Here is a 24847-nt window from a genome sequence, read left to right as displayed (position 1 = left end):
ACTAAGGGCAAATGAAAGACGTATTAAATTCCAAATACTTCTCATTATCTCTTTGCTCTGTATGTTAAAAGTATGTAAGTAATCTTCTCAGTAACGCACTAAAACCCTCAACATGTCAGTCTGGTAATCTTTGAGAAATTATGCATTATCTGGTCTTTATTTTGAAGTTTGAACTATTTTTGCTGGGCTGAGAACAGAAGGGACGTATTGGCAATTTTGGGGGTGGGTTTGAATGTTTTTTTAAAGAGAAAAGTGAGATTTTCCCAGCTGGCAAACTCACCAAGTATGTGGAAACCTTTTCCTGAGAGATAAATAATACCTTAAGTACAAAGACATGTGCAATATAATTATCCATGAATGTGCCTGTGCAGCAGTTATGGCTAACAGGAAGGAATGTGCATGAAGTGCAGAAGGCTGAATGACACATTTACCTGAACCGAGGCAACTAAGACATTAAACTCAATCACAAACTGTGTGTGGAGAAAGCACCTACTCACCGTAAGATATTTCAATTTATTCCATATTTGGCTTTGTACTGCTATGGCTGGTAGGTACGCTAATAATACCAGTATTCTGGGCAGGTTGGATATTACACTAGATTTACTGTACTTTCAAAATGCCATAAACCAGACAGAAAATATCTTTAGACAGGGCTTATAATCTTACTCATATTCATTTTAAATATGCCTTGTCTGTCTTTCAAGTTAACCAAATACACTAACATTCACTTCCAGAACCTCTGTAAATGTCTTATTTCTTTGGAAAAGTACGCAATATGTAAACCTTGGCAAATGAAGTTTAATATGTTTTCATTCTGTGGGAAGTTGTGCTATGATGAACAAAACCAAACAATTACAGCACATCATTAGCTGAGATAGGAAAAAAAACCAGAAATATCCTGAAGATATTTTAGATCCTCTCTGTTTTAAAAAGACACAAATTGTCCAATGCCCAAGAACCACCCTGCTCTCAAACTGACAAATTCTAAAGGGGAAAAAGAAAAACCACAAATAAAATGGACAACACACTTGTCAAAATTCCTGCATGTTTCCCAATTAACAGCTTTGAAGAAAGAAGTTAACTGAAGAAAAAGAAGAAAGATAAAGAAATGATAAGTTATAAAATGAATGTGAAACTAAGATGAATCAGTAACTGTAGTAAAGAGAAAGAAAAAGGTCGTAATTTTTTTTAGTAGCAGTTTACTATAATTTTCTTAACACTATATGAAAGGCTCAATTTTTCAAAAGTTTCTAATATTTTGAAAATTATAAAGATACATTAAACGAAATGTAAAATAGCTCTTTCTCAAAGTTTTCAGAAAGCAGGAAAAGCACATGAGTTTACAAAATGAAATTACAGTATATTGGCTTTTAATCAAAACATTAATGTTACTATCTCTCTTCTGGTTATTCTTGCAGGTTTTCCTCTAATAAACATCTAATAAATTAGCCTTTATCAATAAAACAAAACCCCACAGCTGTGCAGCAGTAGGCAAAAATAGTAGTTTTGTTTTCATTTTGTGCAATGGGAGACTGGGGCATACCCAGCTTCCCCAAAGACCAGACAAGCTGCCAGTAATAACTCAGTGTGAAAGTTAATGTCCTTGGAAATGCAAAGCAGAGCAGTAAAAAATATGTTTACCTCTTGAGAAAACTCAACATGGAAAACAAATCCATCAGCAGATTTAGTAATTATCATTCTATTACACAGCACTCTTGTTAAGGAAAACACATCATATCCACCACTACCCAAATCAAAGGTCAACTGTTGAATGAAAAAATTCTAAATGGTACAGAGAGATGACATATGCTTTCATTATTGTCATTATTTGTACTTTCCTTAAGGACAGGCCACATGATAAAAACCACAGGAAGCAATGCAGCACGGCTCAAGTGATGCTGCAGACTGAGAGCCAGCAACTGACCACAAAAGAAAGACCATTTTTACAAAACAATTACTTTGTGTCCACACATCGTTAGCAAATAATCTTTTAATGCATTGTTAATTCTATGTCTTATTTCTATATCCTGCTCTGTTCCATGACTAATATGCTTTGTAAGAGACATTTATATCTACGTTTCAAATGTACAGCCTTTGAATATGTTAAACAGAGCCAAAAAGCAAAGAGCTCTGATCATATGAAAAGTCCATGTGGGAATAACAGCTTTACAGCTGAGTCCAGATAAACTTCTGAGGGGCTAGCTTGACATTTGAGATTATTAGGGCCAAATCAACAAATAAATAAATACTCTGGTTCAACAGAGTACAAATGAGAGGTGGCACCCAAGCACCAGAAGTGTCAGTGCAAGGCCTGGAGAAATCTGCTTCACAGAAAGACAAGAAAACAGACTGGCTGGAGGAATCAAAGAACTTATAGGGGAGAGGTATTTTACTAGATCTGCATGTAGACTGTGACAAAATTATCAATTTGAGATTTTTGTTGATATCTTTTAAGACGTGAGTAATGTGCTTTTACAATCTCCTCTGTCATGACCTCATTTCTGAACTTGGATTGTGAAAAACACTTCAGGTTTCTTGACTCCAAATCAAAATTATAACCAAGCAAATACACATTTATTGCAACTTGGAACACCAAACTGCATCCAAACTGCATGTTTTAATTTAAAGATTTGAGTAATTGTGTACCAAACATGTATGTGTACCCAGACATGTCACTGGGTTGTCACTGTTCTGCCTACATAAACACATTCAAATACTCGAGTGTACATTAACTCAATTGGGAGCTGGGAACTGCACATGGCCAGTGACATGGCAGCTGGTCCCAATCTCTGCTGTGTTGCACTAACTAGAAGTTTGGATCCTTGACAGCAATAACAGAACAAAATATGGAGACATTAAACCTTCCCAGCCAAACACTTCTGAACATTATTTCAAGAGGAGCAGGAACTGTTTCTCTTTTCGAAACCATGTTCTTGGAAATGTCTGAACCTTCCAGATATTCAGCCAGAGGCAGGCATCAGTCACAGATCACTTCAGCCAGAATGAACCCATGATGCAGGAATAAACAGGGAATTAGCAGGTTAATGGCAGGACACACTTAACACAGGGTGGGTGCTTGTGCTGCATTTTCCTGCTTGCAAGAGAAGACTGTTGTGACGAGTTATGGTGTTTGAATATTTGGATAAAATGTACAAATCCAGAATTCTGCCCTTTAGTATCTCATACAGGAGATGAATTAAAATAACACTAATGTATGTAAGGTATTTACTGCATTGTATCTGAGGTAACCATGCAAAAACTGTTTTGTTTTTTAAGAAGTGCTGCAATGGTTATGCAATATGCTTTCCCTGGTACTTCTTCATCAGATGGTTCTGAATTCCAGTTTATCAGCCAGGAATTACATAGGAGATTTAAAAAATAACCAGCTGTGAAGTTCCAAGCATTTGATTCCTTAAATTGGAAAAAAGCGCTAAAGCTAAATAAAAACATTGTTAAACATGGCTTGAAGGAGAAACTCAACTGAAAAAATAACATGCTGTCATTTTTAAATTAGCCTTTAGCTGTAGTACTATACTACTAGTCTTGAAAAGCTTTATGAATTCAGGGAGAAAATGGCAACAACACTGTAATTTTAAAGAGGACTACTTTGAAAAAAATTGCACTTGAAATTTTATTTTCCTTTCATTAATAATTATGAGGAAGATACTAAACACTAATGAAACACTCACCTGTTAAGCTACCAAGTGTAAGTTTCCGGCGACCCATTCTTTCAACAAGCCAGACTCCCACAAGAGTAAAAATGAAGTTTATAAATGCTGTCAGTGCAGCCAGCCAGATTGCAAGCCTGTCATCTTCCACTCCTGACATCTGCAGAATGGTAGCACTGTAGTACCTATGAGGGGAGGGAGAGACAAATACGAACACCATTTATTTCAATTTGGCTCATGTTATAGTTTCTGATTTTAAACTGAAAAAGATCATAACAAATATCAAGTGTGACCTCCTGCATAATGCAGCTGCAGACTGACATCCAATTATCCTGGGAAATCAGGCATAACCAAGGCATAACTCACACCTGACTGAAGTTTTGACCGGTGGACATCAACAGATGAACTGCCATTCTCTTGGCTGTTTGTATTTTCAATGGTCAGTCATACTCTGCTGGAAATGGGGTTTGCATTTTTAATTTAAATTAATCTGGCTTTCAAATTCAGCCACTTCTTTGTGCTCTATCTATTTTTATGCCAATACATAGGATTTTAGCACTCAGTGTACTGTCCAGGGAAAGAGAGCTCAAAATCAAATAGATTTTCACTCCCTTTAAAGGTCATACGGAATTAATCTATGGCATCCAACATGTTGCAAGTGACACTTGCAACCTCCTGATTTTAGGTTTTGTAGTTTTATTTCAGTGCCACTGAAGCTCACGAAACCCTCTCTGTGGTATTACTTTTGTCTAACCAGAATGTGATTGCTCTGAAGTTCCTCAGCACCACGCTGCAGGGATGTGAATCTGCATCCAACAGGAGAATTTGACAGAATGTTCTACTTCTCTCTAAAAGGAATCAATCCTTCCACATAAACAATAACTCATAAAAAATTCAACTGAAGAAAATGAAAAGGGAGGAGAAATGAAGCCTTCTACCATTTTTCACAGAGATCAAATGAACACAGATACTACGCCCATGTTCTCAGGGAGAGCTAAATAAACCCTCAAGAAAACACGAGTACTTTTGTTCATGCTGTAGAAGCACGTTTCATCTTGTTCTATTAATTTATGCTGACTGAAATACTGAATATTCAAGCCCTCAAACACCTCACAGCCGACAGGCTATCACACAGTAATAACCATCAAAAATGTCAAAGTTCAATTTTTTTCTTTTTTGGTCAAATTGCAGCTTGCTTTAATGTCCCCTTGCTGTCTTAATGCCCAGATGTGCCAGCCTCAGAAATTGTAGTGGTTCTCATTTTTCTATTGTAAACATAATCTGCTTTTTATTTCAAATCAATAATCCTTGATGTACAATATGCTCAGATGCCATTTAAGACACTACAGCTATAAATGACAGTGCCTATGGTTGGATGTTATCCTCTCGCCTGTTGGCTAAGACAAGGCATTTAGAGCCTCCCAGCTCCATTCCTCAGCTCCTCTTCCCTAGTACAACTATTTGAGGCCATGCCTATGCAACCAACTTGTGGTGCAGCAGGAGAAACTCCACAGTGAAACTGTTCAGATGGAGGACCCCGTGTCTGTGTCCACGCAGGTTTGACTGCAACACCTCATCCAGGCTCATCTCATACGCACACTCTGAGATCCCAGCAAGGGATCTTGCAGTATTCCTGAAGAGAGGAAGATTCATGAAGGACAGACATCAAACTGCCAACATTAATGCGTCCTCACTTCTTAAGATGCTCTAAATCAAACTGCTAACTGCCTGTCAAAACTTACATCATGCCGCACTGTTTTAGCAACCAAAATGATTCTGTCTCTGTTCTCCCAATACACCTTCCTTTTTCTTCTTAAGGGTAGGAAAATAATAATAAATGTCAAGTCCTGGCCTGCTGACACATACTATGAAACTCCCATTTACTTCCACCAGACAAGGCTTCGGGAAGCCATGTTTAACTCCACACATCTAAATCTTCTCAAAATCCAGTTCTACAGGGAAGTCAGAAATTGCCAGTTGTCAGCAGCAATGTATTATGTACTATCTATACAGTCAAAAAAAGCAAAGAATAAAGAATCACATAAAAGCATGTCTACTGCCTAATCCACACAACAACTGTCTGTTGTCTGCCAGCAACATTCCTTCTGGTTGCTTATTGCACTCACAGGTTATATATCCTCAACTGGAAACTTATTGTTTATCCATAAATAAACAATGTGTTCTAGTTTCCATGGAAAACAAAGCAGAGAAATTCTGCAAATCCAAATGCCAAGCTACCAAAGCCTGAGTGCTGGGCAATGATGTTCATGGCATAGCAACCTAACTTCAAAAATTTAAAAGGGCACTTGCACAGATTATGATAACTACTAAATCAATTTGCTTATGTTTACTTATTTTAGTATTCCCATCTTTCATACCAATCTGTGTAGCCCTATCTGTATATTTAAATAACAAGACATCAGTCTTTTTAAGTTCCTCCTGACAAAAAACCTATGTGGTAGAAAAAAGTTAGGTTGTGATATACAACCACAGTGAATACTGCAGGTCCTGCAGTATTCTGCAATTTCAGTGACAAAGTTTTGCAGTCCTAGCTTATTTTCTAAAACATAACAAAAATTACAAAAGCACCTGTGTATCCTCAGAATTTTTAAGCAAGTACTGTATCTTAGAAAGCAAATAAATACAGGCAATTATAAAGCCACGCAAAGTAAGTGTGTTGGTGTACTGGGTCTAGCTGAACTGGAGTTCTTTTCCCCACAGTAGCCCTCACACTGCTGTGCTTTGCATTGGTAGCCAGAAGGGTGTTGATAACACAGCGGTGTTTTGGCTACTGCTGAGCAGGGCAGCACAGCATCAGTGCTGTAACATTCCTTCCTCAATCAGGGGCAAGATACTGGGAGGGGACGCAAGTAAGCCAAAGTTGACCCAAACTGACCAAAGGGATGTTCCGTATCATGTGACATCAGCTCAGATATAAAAGCTGAGGCATGGAGCAGGAAGGTGAGCATTCATTGTCTCCAGTGGCTGCCTGCTGAGGAACCATCACACATGCTGAAGCCCTGCTTCTCGGGAGTGGCCGACCACCACTGCTCATGGGAAGTAGAAAATAAACCCTGCTATCTTTTGCTTCACTTTTACGCGCACAAGCCTCTGCTTTGCTCCTGCTTTAATAAACTGCCTTATCCCAATCCATGAGTTGTTTTCCATCTTACTCTCTCCCCTGTCTGGCTGGGAAGGGGAGTGATAGAGTGATAGAGTGGTTGGGTGGGCACCTGGTGTCCAGCCAAGGTCAACCCACCACAGTTGGGTATATACAGAAAATCTTTAATACTGTTTGTTTCTGAGGATGTAAAAATTATGAAGTTGTTCTATCAAGAGTTGGTATACATTAAAAAAAAAACTGGAGACATTTCCACAAATTTAAGAATTCTCATACTAATCCTTTCATTATATACTGAAAATGCACAGTTAATGAAGGAAATTAAGCACTTGAAAACACTTTTCCCCCTCTTCTCTTTTAGAATGAGGTGTTGGGGCTTTTTTGCAACAATATCCAGTGTTTAAAGAATAGGATATTTTTCCCCCTTCAAGCAGGTGTTATAGACAATTCTGGATGCATCAGGTTCCCAGGTTACCTTCTTCAGCAACAGAGAAGCCTGTAGGCTTTGTAGCCCTCAGTCAAAAAAAAAAAAAAAAGCCCGTCAGTAAGGTGCTATCAGAGTTCTGAGTGCCCATTTTTCACAAGGGGCTGCTCCAGCCCACCTGTCATACCAAGTCCACTCCACCAAAGTTTCTGTCTAAGGATGTCAGCCTTTTTGAACAGACTTTGTAATTCTTGTGAAATTAATGAATAAATCTAAGGCTGCCTTTCCAGAGAACTGAAAATTAATTTGTGTAATAGTACTGTTGTTATTAGATGTTTTTAATCTGCAGATGTACACACCGTAGTCTTTAGTTTGCAGCTTGAACTCAATAATTGTACTGTGTCTGGCATTTCTGAAAACTCAGAGGCACTAAAGAAACAAGAAACACAAGCCAGGGAACTCCCACTGGTATTACCACTGCTGGAAAGAGGCCAGGCACATTGAGTAACTGCAGTTTACTGAAAGATGGACTATACAAGCTTGAGAACACCTAGAGCAAAGCAGGCTTGCAGACAGAGCAAGCTTGCTTCTGCCTGTCCCACGCATCCATATAAATGTTAAGAAAGAGATTTAATCAAGAAAGTTTAAATTGACACTTTCATCACTAAGATCCTGCAGAATTACCATGGCTTCACTGATGCATTAAACTCTGACAACTCATCTGTGCAGACAAACCCACAGAAACAGCAGGAGAAAGCAAGAGCAGCATATGGGAAATGAGATGCCAAAGTACTGGAAATGAAAACAAAATAGGAAGAAGTTGATATATCTGGAAGGAGCCAAAGACAGCAGATGCTCCAGGTGTGGAGGCTCTCTGACAGGAGGGATGCCATGGCCCTGCTAAGCACTGCATGAAGCCCAGGGAAGGGAAACAGGCACAGTGGAAGGTACAGTAGAAGCAGCAAAGTAAAAATATCCCTTGGTTAGACTTGTTTGAAATAAAGACTGCGGAGCAATGTAGCGACGTCGGATCATATAATCAGTGTTGGATCATGTGGTTCAACTTCCCAGCTTCAAGTTCTACACACAACAGTCAGAAGAAAGAGTTATGCTCTGCAGTTTCCACTGTGGAAGTTGCATTCAGAGCAACCATGGATGTCAGTCTGGAGACCTGGACATTTATTGAAACTCTGCTGTTTCCCTGCCTACATCTCTAATCATGTCTGCCTAATCTCTTACCTTGTTTTTTAATCCCACTGTTTAAGCAGCTAGATTGGCCCAGATGACCTTTAGAGGTCCCTTCCAACCTTAACCAGTCTGTGATTCTAAGAAACACAAATTTATCACCACCTTTCTGAACTGCCATAATACAAAATAGTAATATTAACTGTAGCACTGATATTATGAAATACCTAAGCATAGACCTACTTTTCAAAGGGAATTGCTTTTGCTGGAAAAAACTTTGTGGATGCTGAATCTCCATTACCTATGGATAATGAAAATGGAAAGTCACAGCAAGAACAAACCTTACCTTTGACATTAGAGAAGTTAATCACAAAAGCTGTAAAAATCCATTTCATCACTATGATTCAGCATCAGTCCCAGGACTATCATATTAGTCAGTTTAGAGCCTTTAGATTCCTTAAAAAAATTAAAATCTTAAAACACCACCTGTTAACTTGAAAAAGGGAGAATCAAACTATCTCAGCCATCCTCTGAAAGCCCATATAGTGACAGATGAGGCAAACCTGTCCAGCCAAACTAGTTCTGTAAGGTCTTGTGCCATCCTCACAGTCTCTGCTCTGATCCAACTTGATTGTAACTTTTTAGCTGTCTATTCACTAACTTTTTAAAATTATGCAGCCTCTTGTTTAAAACTGTATGACCTGATTCTTTCCCCTTTAGCACATATACCACCTTCCTTTAATTCATATTTTGAAAACTTATCTCATGACCTACACTTGTGCCATACTGCAGACTGGCAGCACACAAACCAATTTTATTACCTTGCCTCAAGGTTCTCCTCTGCACAGAACTGTTTCAGTGTCAGTCCCTCCGGCAGGACACTCTGTTGTTCTCTAAAATTGTAATAGCTATTATGTTTCACAAGTATTAGTAAGCCTGATTCCATCTTCTGCATTTAAAAATCACAGAGAATGTGACCAATGATATTTACACACACACACAAAAAGCATATTTAAATAAATAACTCCATGCTACATTATCTACACATATAAGGGACTATTGAACAACCTCAGTCACCTTCTGAAAGCCCATATAGTGACAGATATAAACACACACAAACTTTGTGGCAAATATCATTCTGTTAAACACAATTCATCCTGTTTTACTCCACCTGATGAATTGCTTCAGCAGGGCAGCAGAGGACACTTTGTCATATTTACTGTTATGTTCCAAGAGATTTTAACAATAATTTTAATGAATTTTAAGATGCTGCTGTTTGTGCACATCAGCTGCACCTCTCACAGCAGAGACTAGATGTGCCTGTATGACAATGTACAAACAAAAATTCTTTTGTCCTCTATCCACTGGATGTCAATAAGACTCTTCCTGCTCATTAGTTCCTAAAGCGACTCAACTTCAGATATAAGACAGGTCTGTTTGGGTACACATACCTTTATTTCCAGGTTAAGAAGGCAAAATATCTGAGTAGATCCTGAAATCTTACTGAAGCCTGCCAATTCACAGCAGACTCTGATGTTTTATAGGACTCCAATTTAAGATCAACAGTTGAATATTCTTTCCTGTACTTCTCCTTTTGAAGTCCTGAGGAGCTCTCCAAGGAAAACACTGCTGTATCGTCTCAAAGTCTATAATGGATTTTTCAAAATCAGTGCCTGGGAGGCAACCTGAGGGACTGCCACTCTACACTTACCTACTGTAATTATGCCTCTAAATTCCCCATTTAGCAGTAATGATGGATTGTGTTATAAATGCTTTCAGCACAGAGTGAAACGACATCATGAATGACACATATCACAACTAGTATATTGTGATAATAAAAACACTCAGAATGTAATACTCTTTGACAGATATATATATATATATATCCAATGGGTTCTCTGATTCAGCATGTTAACCATGTGCAAGGTACATGAAAAGGATTTAAGAATTACCACATAATTATGTTAAGATTTTTTTTTAGTTTCCAAACAGACTAAACTCTATAGTTATTAAGCAAAGTAAGTGCACCAGCTTGTCAGAGATTAAAAATACCTTAAAAGGATTAAGATCACCAAGATACACAAAGGAATTCACTTCCCTAAGTTAATGGGTTACTGTCACACACCTTTTGGGTCATTTGAAAATGCTGTTGCAGTGACTGCTGTGAGACTAGAGAAAAACTCCTTCTTTTCTTTACTTATTTGCTCTGCACTGGATACACCTTTGTCAACAGCCAGAGTGCTTTTCATGTTCAGTCATTTCACCTGTTTATGTGGGTCCTTCAGAGATCTGACCTGAATCTATTGGGGAGGGAAATTGTTTTCTTGTTCATAATAGAAAAATGGTAAAATACAAAGAAGTGTTAGATCCAATAATTAGAAGAAAAGAAAAATCAGGCAGAAAAATAATACCAAACTTCTATATAAGTCTGCAACAAAGTGTTCTGTAAATTTGCGGACAGAACCCTGTAGTTAAATCCATTGAAGACACAGGTTGAATTTACTGGAGAGTTAAACTGAAGAGTGTAAGGCAGAACTGGAAATTTAATGAAAGCACTGGAAGGAACAAAGTCTTTATCATCCTGTTCCCAAAACAGACATGCAGTTTCCAGAACAGAACAAACAGGTTGGAGTCTGTAAGACCTGTATGTAAGACTGCAAAAAACCCCCAAGTAATGTCAACTTTTTCACCTTGTCTTCAGTGCCTCTGCTCAATATATAAGTGCCTAACTCTTCAACAGAACCTTTATGAAAGAAAATCACCACCATCTCTATTTTATAAGTAAAGACCATTGAGGGTTTTGGGAAGAGGAGGAAGACTGATGACTATTTGCAGTTATCCACCAGTACGACCTGAAGCAGAATAATGACACTCCAGAGTCCCACTGCAGATAAGTGCTGTCTGCAAATTAATACATATAAAAGCAGGAAAAGAAAATCCCCCAGGTGTTTCACAAAACATACCTCATTCAATTATTCATTTACTCTGACAACCTCAGTTTAATTTAAATTATGTTTAATATTTCAGGGTATTCTAGTGCCTGCCATAATGTGTCTGGGATCCTAAAAAATGAAATCAGTCCTCATTAAAATCAACAGACTTGCAAAATGTATGTAGCATTAAAAAAAAAAAAATCAAGCTAGCCTATGTGTTTAAATCAAGGCCAGGGGCAAACAAGAGGACTATATACACAATAGTCTTACTGCAAGAGCCAGAAGTTAGCAAGCTAAGTAATGCGATCTTAAAAGGTCATGAAAAAAGCAGACCAGACATTAGGATGAAATTCTTTCCTGTGAGCATGCTAAGTCACTGCAACAGGTTCGCCAGGGAAGCCGTGGCTGCCCCATCCCTGGTAGTATCCAAGGCCAGGTTGGATGGGGCTTTGAGCAACCTGGTCTACCAGAAGGTATCCCTGCAAATGGCAGAGAGGTGAAATGAGATGATCTGTAAGGTCCCTTTCAATCCAAACTATTCTATGACTCCATCCTTTTCAATTTTAGTTAGATGATGTTGCCTTAATAATTATTTTATTAATTAATCTTGCACACTTTAACACTTTCAGAGCTCAATCCACGAAAATTATTCAAATGAATCCTTCCTAAGGATTGTCTACAATAATGAATGTGTCACTGTAGTATCTTTTGATCATCAAGAAAAAATTAACATAGACATAATAAAGCCTTTGTGGCTACCAATCTTCATATTTATTTAAGATCCTGACTGACTTTCTAACGCATATTTCCTAAGAACTTTGAAATCTAAGTCTTGCCTATTTTGTAGAAACCAATAATTACCTGCTGAATGATTACCTCCTTTCTTCAGTCACTGAACTGGATGTTAGTGTCAATTTTAAAACTGAGAAAGTCTGCAACTGCCCCTCAACTCCACTCCTATTTGTCCCAATGTCATAATTATCAAAATCAAGTGGCCAGAGACAACATTGCTCTTAAGAATGGAGCAGCAAGACAGCTCAAAACCAACAGAAACTCCTCTACGGTCTTAACAGCTTTGGGTTTCTTTGGATCAGGTTTCAAATACTTGAGCACAACATCCCAGTCCCTCATGAAGAGGAAGCATCAGGCCAGAGAACAGGTCACACTTCTGGAAAGGCAAGAACATACACAAAAGACAAAACTAAAATACATGGAGGGCTACTGAGATGACCAACTGTCAAGGGAGACAGCAATGAAAAGAAAAGAAATGGAAGAAGATGTAATCAACAGCAGACTGTTGCTGGGGACATGGGGTTGGACAAAGGACAGCAGAAATGAGAAAGCCAACAGTTAATGACTCAGTGAGGAAAAACTCATCTGCAAGGTACATGAGGTTGAGAAAGGCCCTGGCAAATGGTGCAGGATGGAAGCACCCAAACACAGAACAACACAGCCCCTGCTGTGCCACAGCAGCCTCTAGCATCCCTTTGTTGTTAGGGAGGAGCTCTTAAAGTCACTGTGACAACCCTCACACATACACACAACGATGTTGGAATCAATGGTGGAAGCCTTCTTTAACAATGTTGCATTAAATATAAACTTTCTTCTCATTCTTAATTAGCCTTTTACAGTACCAGAAACACACAAAAAATAATTAAAAAAGCTATTGGCATCAATCCCACAGTCATTCCGGGAAAACTCCATGATGAGCAATGAGGAGCAACAGCATGGATTATGTGCCTATGAGCACACGGTAGCTGCAGTCACTACCGGGCACAACGCCCTTACTAGTAACAATTTTAAGCATATGTCCCATGTAGGAAAAAAAAATTGCTCTGAGAAATAACTGGCACAAAAGTCTTCCCTGGGCTCAAGTGCACAGATGTACCCTTATTATCAAAAGTCATTTCAGGACTGTTTAAAAAACAAACCCAAAAGGGTAATTCTGGAGTGATACCATCTGAGCTCATTATCTGTGGTGGCAGATGAGATCCTTTTTTGGAGTACTAGTTTTGGCAACAAATATCATAGGTTGACAACTTCAACTGACCATTCTAAATCTGCATTCAGGAATTCATATTTTTAGATTTTTTTCTGGCACCAAATTCTAAGAAATGGAAGGTGTTCAGCATCTTTCAAATCCATGCCACTCACTTGTGGTGCTTTAATTGAGATTTCTAAATCCAATCTCAGGTTTTAATATTCATATAATCAAATACTACCCTTGTAATATATTTCAGACATACACTGCGCATAGGTTAGATCTCAACAGACTTGTATATTCTCCTTCCTTAGAAAACAAAAGTAATTGCACAGCAAACCTAAATGAGCGCAGTGTGAATGTTAATTCAGCAGTGTCTGCTTCTATCACATAGTCTTTTTTTGTTGTCTTTTGTCCCATCTGTTCCTTCAGAATAAGGAAAAAATCATGGCAGATCCAAAACACTTCTTGCAGTGATATCACCAATGTAAACAGATTTTTCATTTCATTTTCAGGATTGCTTGTTAACAAGCAATGTTAACATAGCATATAAATAACAATCAAAAAACCAAAGGATTTAATTTCTGATGTTTGAATGGTTAATCTACCCGAATGCAGCTTCTAGCTGCTGCTTTTAAAATTTCCTCTTCACTCTCAACAGTAAAAATTGCCAGAAGAGCCTAGTTCTTTACCTCTTGCTTACTAAAAATTAATCTGCAAGAATCCCAACTACACATTTCTGCTCTTCTGCCAAAAAACAAAGCATCAATCTCAAACTATGAATCTCTAATCTGAGAATCTCATTAGATTTTCCTACCCACAGTGTTTCACTCTGTGACCGGACTGTGCTTTGTGGATACGCTCTGCTTACAAAGGTGAGATCTGTACTATAATTCCCAGTCCAAAAATTTTAATACAAAAATGTAACACCATCAGCTGGTAAGACCCAGACTAAGCTTTCAGTACCAAATCTAGAGAAGAATCTGCAGAAGCTGAGCTTCTTTCAACAAGTGTGCCTCATGGTGCACTGGGTACTGGAATCACCAAGCCCTACTGCACCTTAAAGTGACCCTTCTGACTGCTGTTGAGAAAGACCTACCCTAGGTTAGACACTGCACTCTATGCAAGAGGAGGCAGGTACTGTCCTGCTCCAGAGGGAGCTATGTCTCCCCTCACCACCTCCTACAGCACAGCTTGCTGGTCCTCTGGACAGGCTGCTGACCTTTGTGAATTCCCTTCACAGACACCCTATTCCATCCCTGTTCTATTTGAAGACCTCCAAAATTTTACCTGAGGAAACTGTACTCACTCCTCCGTGCACTAGCTTTTACCTTGCACATTCTTAATTGCTAAGTGGGTGCAACTATGTTTTGCCACTGCTGGAAAGTTTGTGACTCCCACACCAGTTGTCATTCAGAAATGGGAATAAGAATTATTGTTACTCTTTGGAAACAATGAGAAAGTTAAAGCAGCTACGAAACAGACCTCTAGCAGAGGGCTACAATAAATTTCTAATGTACTGTGAAAAATAACACCATTCTTAGAAAAGCAGTGAATGGTTATTTTGGGAATGTATGTTTCACCATAGCCTGCACAATGGAAGCAACACAATTGTGTTGTGAATGTGCTACCTGTTGAAAGAGACAAACACATTTCTCTTTTCTACAATACAAAATGTAGCAATTAAGCACCACATCAGAATTATTAGAGCTATATAAAGCACTGTGAAGACTAATGTAACACAGAGCTAAGGGCTAATGTAATAAGAGTTAGATTCTCTACAGTGCAGAACAGTAGCCTTTTAATCTATGAACCATATGCTAGACAACAGATTTGTTTGATAATCTCTGAAGCGTGTTATATGCTGTGTACTTCTATTTGACAGGGAAATTCTGTTCTAACTTTACATAGACAATTTTAAAGTGTTCTTATACATGACATAACCACATAGGAGGGAACTTACTGCCACCATATGTTACATATAATATTTACATATACTTTGCATTTAAAAGTCAGTGAAGCTGCTAGAAAATACATATAAAACAAAGTTTAAGATAAAATTGCATGAAAATTTCTAACACAAAGTCAATAAACAGCTCAAAAGATCCTATGCTAGATATTTTTAAGACTCCCTTTTAAAACGACATTTTACCTTCTCTCTGAAATAAGTCACTGTTATTTATGAATGCCTAGTAAAGGATAGATACAGAATAGTCTTTGTGTTTTACTGCTTCAAGCAAATACTTTCCCCATCCGCAATCTCTCTTCCTGTGTTACCTTCGGGCAAAGATCGCTTTCATGTTTATCATTTCCTTGTTGGAACTAATTAGCTGCCAAGTTTTAAATCCCTGACAGCTTATACAATTCAGACCAATTATTCTACGTGCAAGGACAGCTTTACCAGATAGAATTTTATTCCCTGTCCTTCAGAGTTCATCATGTGAGCTCAGTGCAGAGATCCAAAATCTAAACTTTAATCTCAGTTCTATGAATTTGTAACCTTGGAGATGAAATATCATTTCTTCATATTTGTTTCTCCTCCGCAAAGCTTTAAATACCTTTTCCACGCTTCTCATGAGAATATTTGTATGTGGATAATACTTGAAAATAACTGGAAAAGAGAAGGGAAACAAAGGTAGGTGTTGATCAGTTCTCCTAATGCCCACCACAAGTACGCCATGGAGGTCTGAGTTACAGTTTAGGAATATGCTGAACGGGGGAAATGTCAAAAAGGGAGGAGATAAGAGTCAGGTTGTTCTTCAGGGTTATGAAAATGAAATCCAGATCCTTCTCTTAAAGTGTTAAGAAGCTAAAAATGTCTTTTGCTACCTTTCAGACTGATAAGAAAGTGCTGTCAAGGTCATCTTCTCCATATGAGGATTCTCTTCTGCAAAAAATGACTGGAGCAACTGGTTCTGCTTTGAAGATAACATGCAACAATCCTCAACAAAATATTAGCACTGATGTGCTCAAGTGAGGAGTACTTGAAAAACACTTCAAAAGGCTACAGTAACAGCATCAGCACTAAGCCCTGCACTTGGCAAACATTAATCACAAAAGGAAAGTGAATTAGAACTAAGGTATTCTTTTTTTAATTAAAGAAATGGAGAGAAGGTATGAGGAAGACAGATCACATTTTTTAGTTGTGTATTAATCACACAATTTAATGAAAAATTAATCCAATCATAATCACAATACAGAATCTATTTTATATCCATCAATGTACTATCTTAGTGGAAATCAATTTAATGTACCAAACAGTAACATCTTGGGTTATACAATTCTCAGCCAGGTACAGAACAAAAGGCCTCAGGGGGAGTTAAGCAGAATATGCTGCTGAAATAAAGATGTATTACACATACTTTAGTACAATGACAGGGCCCTGAGATTTCCCATGTTACTTCTGCTTCACTCTACCAGATGTATATTTACAACAGAACCAAGATTTAACAGTGCTGAAAATAAAATCTTTAAAATGCAGGTATTCTGCTGCATATTATTGCAGGAAGTTACCCTCTGAGTTCTAACATCATTTTAAAACATGAAAGACCTGATTTTTGATAGTATCAAACTAGGTGAGAGTACCAGACAAGACACTGAAAGGAATAAGGCATAGGAGAAGAGGCTGAGGGAGGTGGGTTTGCGTAGTTTGGAACACACTACAGGTGTTTTCCACAACTTAAGTCAGGCTACTAACAGAGCCAGTCTCAGTCACAATCATCTCAAGTTCCAAGAAGTGAAATTCCACCTGAAAATAAGGGAAGAAACTTCTTCATCACGAACGTGGTTAAGCAGGGAGGCTTAATTCATCCTTAGAGATTTTAAAATCTCAAATGGGTAAAGCCCTGAGTAACCCAACCTAACTGTGAAGGCAGCTCAGCTTGGATCAGCAAGGTGGACCAAATGATCTCTTAAGGTTTGTCCTAACTTACTCACTGGATGTCAACTCACCAGTTAAAGGCTGCTCAGTCATCTTCAAAAACATTTAAGAAGTGTGAATACCATTTCTAACTTTCCTGAGATTCATCTAAAAGAAAAAATGAGAATGAAGCTCCCAAATCAATCCTGCACTACTGTGGGAAACCACAACGCAGTTCATAAAATCAGCTAAGCTCCACCTTGTGTTATGTTCCATAACCACCCTCTTCCAGCAGTTAGGAACTGTCCTCTGATTTCGAGCTTACATTTATCACCAGTGGCAATGAATTCTAACACTATTTCAAATTTCTTAGCAAAAGGAAACCTAAAGTATATAACAAGAATACTAAGTAAGTCAAGATTAATTAGTCTTTCTAGTTCAATACGTTTTTCCTCACAACCTTCTGTCACATCTTTGCTTAGATCTTTATGTATATTACAGTTCTTGAGCAACATCATCTATTCTTGAACTAAAGAAAAACTCAAAATTTTTCACATGAAAAAATCAAAACTTTCCAGATAAATGAAGTTTTCTAGCAAAATCACTTGTTTGTTCAAAGAATAAATATCTGGTTGTTCCACAGCTTGAGTTTATTTTGTTAAATCAATGCACTGGATCCTATTTATCCCATTTTACCTTATCCAATTATTCTTCACACTTTAATTAATTTTTCTTGAATTGCCTGCACTCCTTCTGTACTCAGTAATTTCTAACTGTAATCTCTTGAAAAAAAGAGCTGTTTTGTTCTATATTTCTACACCACTTATCACAGCACTGTCCTGCTCCACAAATAAACCTTTAAAAGGCAATAGTAACACAAATACATTTTATTAGGCTTGAGGCTGACTACCACAAAATTGTCTGGTTTTCCCACCATTTAATGAAACATTTCTATGTTTTCCTGTATTCATAAGTCAATAGTAATGCTTGCTGTTAATGGATATAATGTCCTCTCTTTCCGAAACTTCCTATGATTCATATATTACTGGATTAGGGGAGAAAAAAGTACACTCTCAAGACTTCTATGATACACTAGTTATTGCTATTTTTTTCTTTTTTTTTTAACAATAGTGAGTATGTAAAATACAGCACAATGTATGCAGAGAGCCAGAGAAGTCAAACATTCAAATTCATTGAATCAGAAAGGAGGAAGAAAGTCCTATCACCACAGTGTGAGTAACAAAAAACAAAGCTGACTATGCCATCACCTTATTCATGAGACGAATTGTGTTTTACACAGAAATTGTATTTATACACATTTTTCAACAGTCAAGCACACTCAGCAGGTAAAAACAAATGGCAACCAACACAAGGTTTCTTTAGAACAATCTTCTGGGGTTTATGTGAATAATGTAGTAAATAGAAAACAGCATAAAATTGCCTGAGGCAAAGGTAATTCAGCTCTAGGAGATTCAGAAGAGTAATTACTCTACCTGTTTTTGAGTATAATCTAAGAAAATTAATGGCGAAAATGTATAATCAAAAATGCATAGAATAACTTTGATTTTTCTTACGGACTTTCTTTCTTTGATGATGATGGTGATGATGTGTGCACTGCTTGTAGAATGCAATGTTTGTTAACTCCTTTTGGTTTATATTCAAAGTTCATCCAGTAGGTTCTACTGAACTGATGATCTGGTGAATACTTATAATTTCTGACTGGACAGGTTACTTGGAAATCAGAATGAAAGTTGCATTAAGATAAAAGAATAGAACTGTATGAAAATTCAAGTGAGAATATGCATGAAATTCTGTTATCAGGTGCCTTATTAAGGTCTCTAGAGAAATCCAGTCTTCTTGACAACTTTAATTCAAATCCTGCAACTGCGAATTTGCTCGAAAATGTCACATTGAAGAAAAATTTACTTCACATTTGAGAATTTCCATGACAGGTATCTAGAGAACTTAGGGTCATAAAAGAATTTGAACTGAAATATTTTAAAGAAGTAGCAATTACAGGGCAACAGGCGCCAGCTTTCACACCAAGTCAATTCTTCCCAAAGGTCCTTTTTAGAAATAGCAACCTTAGCTAAAAATGGCATCTCAACCTGACAGTCCGCTGATGGAAGACAACTGCCTTCATGGCATGCAACACAGATGTTTACTGTTTCACAAAGTATTCTGCATCAGGCAGTTGAGGACTGTGACTATGTATTCTCACTGCACAAGTTCTGTTGGTCTCCTAAGGAGGACTCCAGAAATAACACCGGAATAAAAGTCCTTTTCTTCTCAGAGTGGCCAAGATAAATTAATCCCAGAGGTGCAGGAACAGTGAAATCAAGAGAAGAAAATCCATCACATAAATTGAAATTTCTATGAGTTTCATTGGCACAAAGGAAAGGTCTTCTTGCCTGAGGACATTCTAATCAGCAGTCCTGAGAGCAAGATTTCATTTACAAGAGGAGAATCAAAAAGCAAATGGAAGATGGAGATCTACAAAAATATGAAGCAACACTAGTTCACTGTGCAGACACACTTGTTTTATGGGGCAAGGGAAAAGTAAAAATCTCCTCAAGCAAAGCTGTTCACAAATAGCCTTTTCCTCTTTCTGAGGGAAAAATCCTCACTGAAGGTAATCCACATAAATGCTAGGTGAGTGTTCCCACATTTTGCACCGGTTGTTCCGCCCTACTAACTTCCTCAGATATGGTATAAATGTTTGGAGCAAACTACTTATGAAACTATTTATTATGTACATGCACATATTTAATATACTATTTATTGATTTAAGAGCTAACAGATTTATTTTATGAACTAGCATTCAAATAATTTAGCTTCTCATCTACTTTTTTCCTCTCTCTTTTTTTAAGCTCAGACAGAGCTAAATTTGTCAGCAGGTGACTGTGAATGATTAGTAGGATGATGCTGCCTTTGTTCTGCTCATTCCCACTCAGAGCAAAGCATTTCTGCATGTGGGAAGTCTGGTCTTTTTGTTATCTCCATATTCCCAGCCATTCAATCAGAATGCTATTGTTTTGTCATATCCCACCTCTTGTGATTTGGAAGGGTCCACAAGATTTTAAAATGTACAATCAGATGGATGGCAACGGATTAGTTAAACACAAGGTTAGCCAAACAGTGACTGGTTGACAATAAAAAAGCTAAAAAATGTAGGATGAAAAACAATCCCACAAAAATTCAATGCTCTACTAACATCTGATATAAAAAAACATTTAATAAAATACAACCTTACTTGTTCTGAATATTTCCCATGCGGATATAACAGAAGTTAACAGATACACCAGCATGCCAAAACTCCACTATTTATCTGAACTCTTGCTTATGTTTCTGCCTGGTTTTTCCTCCTGACTGCTGCCTTTGTCTTCACTCTTCTTGGATTTTTATTTGGGCTTAATTCCATCCCAGGATCTATTCAATGCATCAGGAAGAACATCTAGGATCAACTCAAGTAAGCTGAGTCTAAGAGAGAGACATTGCTTGTCTCAAACCAAAGCTTGTTTGGGGATACTTGTCAAGAGAAGAACAATGTGTGCATATGCAGTAGCAAGATTCCACTACACATATTCACTGTTCCTCCTAACTTGTTTCTAATAAAATCACATACCTACATTTTATTTCCATATTTTAATGTGCAGAGAAGTTAACACATTTCTTGAAATAAAACTTCCTCAACAGTTATCTCTTAAACCTAACTTGCTATTTTATTTTTTAGTTCTACAGTACACATTCTTTTGCTTAAAATTTTACCTTTTTCTCTCAGTCTGACCTCAAGCCTCAGCCTTGGACTCTCCACACCCCTCTACAGCATGCAAAACTTGGTCTTGTTATTGTCATCTCCATGACCACTGGGGCTTCTGCAGACCCACGGCTCCTGATCAGGGAGAGCCTGGGATTCTTTGCAGAAGACAAATATTTCACTGTAAGATACAGCATGCTGCAATATAAAATACAAATATTCTGGGGTTAGAAAGTTAAGATAAGTTCTGATAATTATTGTACCCTCAAACAACAACGCTGACACTGCAACTGCCAGACTGTACTTTCACTAGCAAAGAAAGGGTGACATCTAACCATTTCTCATAAAGAATTAAAAATCTCAGCTTCATTTATCAAAAATGTTGTCATATATCATCAGTAAGGCTTCTTTCTCTCATTGTAATAAATAGAAAGGATTACCTATGTGTTTGGGGGTTTTTCCTTTTAAATGGAAAGACTACCTTTGTTAGAGAAATGAGATGCTTATGGCCAGTGCAGAAGCTGTTGTCTGTGACATTCAGCAGTGCAAGACTACGACTTTCTTTCTGGAAGAAAAGCCTGGGTAAAAGACAGAGCAAGCTTTCCATAGGTGGGCATTAGGGGGAAGGGAGAAATCAGGTCATTAGATTCCACACTGGGATAAAAACAATTCCTTAGAAGAGAACTGTTAGCAAAATTACACTGTTAGAAGTAAAACATCACATAGCCTCATTCCTAAAGGTTGACTGCATTACTGAACTATCTGACTCTACCACTGGGAAGAACTCGGTGTGCTCAGTACTGTTCAAATACAGAACAATTAAATGACCTCTCCCAAAAGCTTGCTATATAAACACAAGGCAAAAACCCAAATGGATGCTGACAGATGGAGAGAGATGAGATAATGAGGAAGCACCACTAATCCCTGACTTGCGACCATGTCAGTACACTGACACCATGAACCTCTACCGCTCAGGGAGATTCTGCTCTGAGAAGGTTGCCTTTTTCGAAAACTTGTATTGCAAAGAAAAAGGAAATTAAAGGTCAGCAACTTACAGTAGATAACACAGTTGAGATGCCTGGACTTGGGAAATACAAGATTGGTACTGCTGAGAATTTTCCTGAGTGGTCAACTACACAACTGCAGTGTATCTACCTGCCAACTCTCCTCTTTAAGAAGAACAAACAAAGTACAAAAAAAAAAAAAATCTGTTAAGCTCTTTAAACCTAGCCCAGTGGTTACAGAAAGCTGCTCACAGGGACAGGTCTAACCAGCAGAGCCCTGTGTGTTGAATAAGCCAAAGCTCAACACAGTCCTCTTAATCAAAATATGCTGGAGCTGCTGAATTCAGAGCGCTGAAAGCTTGGATCATCATGGCATCATCGTGTTGGAAAGAAGTAAGCACCACCTCTCAACATCTCACAACAATTTTTATCAGCAATACTTCTGAGAGAAGTCAAAAGAATATGTGCTTTGCCCATGAATGCTGGAGATTTGGGCATTAACCCCTGAAGGTTAAGGCTAACATGCTGCTCTTGCTTTAGACTGTTGCCACCCCCTTACCAGACACAGTAACATTTTCTCCAGACATAAATCTTAAGCCAGCTGCCTTTTCATTCAAGTCCTTATCTCAGGCTGGCACTCAGAAATCTGAGTGACGTAACAGTCTGCATTTGATGGAAAAAACTGTTGAGCTGGGAGTTGTCAACATTTATTATAAGCATAAAGAGTGCCACATAACAGGAGACTAGAGACTATCAGGACTCTTTTGAGAAGAAGCACAAGTGTATGATACAAAGACAGTTTCTGAATAAGGAACACTGACAGAATGTTAGCTTTTGCTAGTCATGCTCTCATATGGGGAGGCACAGAAAACAATCAGAGACAATATATGTGAAAAATACACTGAAAAAAATCTTAAAGAATACTTATCTGGCAGACCCGTCTATGTAGGTTGTAAAGTTCAAAAATTTCACAGTATTTAAAATACGTTGAATAGTAGCATGCATACAGCAAATAACTGTGCTCTGTAGCACAGTATGCCTCCCTTTATTGCTCTTCACAGATATCTGCAGATATGTCATGGAAGAAAGTTTCCTCAATAGCTGTGTCACAGGAAAAACAAATGAATTACTGCGTAATTCACAGAAAAATTAGTTTACTTTGTTGGGTAAGTAATAAAGGTTACTCTTATTTGACACAATGCCCTTTTGTGGCTATCAAGCCTTCTTTAACACTACTGGGGAAATCTGTTCCCACAGCTAAGGTGGCATCTCCTGAAGCAATGGTCCTGCTCTCCCAGTCAAGTCAGACTTCAAGCAGAGTGGACAGAAAACATGGGTTTAGAAGACTGCAGAGTCAAAACCCTTGAACAGTGATGGATAGATATATACTTGCCTTCTCATCACCTGATCACACACTGTCCAACCTTCTCCAAAGCTAGTACATCTATGCCCTTCATATCAGTCATCAGTGATCAGTGATCTCTGATTTCTCAATGAAGATCATGCCACACTACCATCAGTAGGTTCAATTTGGCTAAGACATATTGTGGTCACTAAGAGTATTGTTTATTGTATCTAACACGTATTTTATAAATAAATTTTATTTGGAAACACTGCAGGCAGTTAAACACACAAAACACCTTTATCAATATCAGTAACATGTAAGATAGGAATTTTTTACATATTTGTTTCTACCCATATATTTCAGAAATAAAGCAAATCAACATACCCACCCAACTTGGTGTTGAGAACTTACTGAGGGTGCACTCAATCCCTCCATCCACATCAGTTGTTAGATTCATAACACATATAAACAATACTTACTTATGCACACAATATAATTAGGTATTATTATCCTGAGAGGATTGCAAGGTGACTATCTCAGCACCTTCCCTCAAAAACCTGGAAAAACCATACAGATGCCTAAAGCTTAGGTGGGAAGTCTGTTACGGGGGAAAACCACAGGGTGACAATGAAGCAGCAGCAGATTCAGTGCTATGTGTTGTTCTGCTTTACTGAGGAAAGCAAGTGAATTTTAGCATTATGTTTTGCTCCCATCTTCCCTCTTCTGCTCCTCTCTCCTCATAGTACCTCTAATTTCGCATAGTTAAAGATTCTCCTTACAGAGTTGTTTCTGCCTGGTCTTTGCCTTCTCCAAACACAGGTTTTTCTGGGTTTAGATACCTCTGTTCAGCTCAAGCAATACCAGGCAGCAGTGTACTTCTTCTGACTTTAATGCCAACATGAAAAAGCTGCTTCTTTAAAATATTGTACATAACCAAACATTCATTTAGACACAGAAAACAGTCAATACCTCAAATTTTTGAGAAAGCTTACTGACATCACAAAACAGCCAAGCCATGTCATATGGCTGTACTTAACCATTAATTAGCTTAATGAACACTGAAACCCCACCAGACAGAATAAAGTTGTGACTCAGAGCAGCAGATGTGATCCTGGTCTGAAACCTCTGGGGAGTGTCTGTGACAGTGACTGCAGCAGTCAGTCTGAAGAGCAGTACCACAGAGGAAGAAATTTCTGCCATGGAGGAAGAGATTAGTCCTTGAGTGGCAGTTAATTTGTTCCAGACAGAGAATTTTGCTGTTAGGAAAGGAAAATGTCTTTTATGAAACCAGAATAAATCCCCAAACAAGTTCTCTATAGAGAACATCTAGTTTAGAAAGATATTACAAACAATAGTTGCTTATAACCTCTTCATAACTATATTCACAGAGAATAAAAAGTAACAAGCTAATGCACAGAGCCTAAGACATGATTACAACAATAAAAATGTTAAACTATGTATGGCAAATATACTTCAATGCTTCTGTACATCATAGTTTACTCTGCAGCAAGCATGGAATCACTGCAAGATTATGCTGTCAGAAAAAGCCAAAAGTTGATTTACTGAAAAG

General features: G+C 37.9%; 1 protein-coding gene across 1 annotated transcript in view; it reads right to left on the bottom strand.

The window, feature by feature from the left end:
• SLC2A13 (solute carrier family 2 member 13) overlaps positions 1–24847 on the bottom strand; it is a 152589-nt gene that overhangs the window by 43325 nt on the left and 84417 nt on the right. Inside the window, exon 5 of the mRNA XM_032688403.1 lies at positions 3690–3853. Coding sequence (XP_032544294.1) covers positions 3690–3853 — 164 coding nt within the window. The remainder of the gene's footprint in view (positions 1–3689; positions 3854–24847) is intronic.

Source organism: Chiroxiphia lanceolata, chromosome 5 (genome assembly GCF_009829145.1).
Source record: "Chiroxiphia lanceolata isolate bChiLan1 chromosome 5, bChiLan1.pri, whole genome shotgun sequence".
In the NCBI taxonomy this organism is placed as follows: Eukaryota; Metazoa; Chordata; class Aves; order Passeriformes; family Pipridae; genus Chiroxiphia; species Chiroxiphia lanceolata.
Note: the sequence above shows the minus strand (reverse complement) of the source record. Positions and strands in the feature narration are given on the sequence as shown.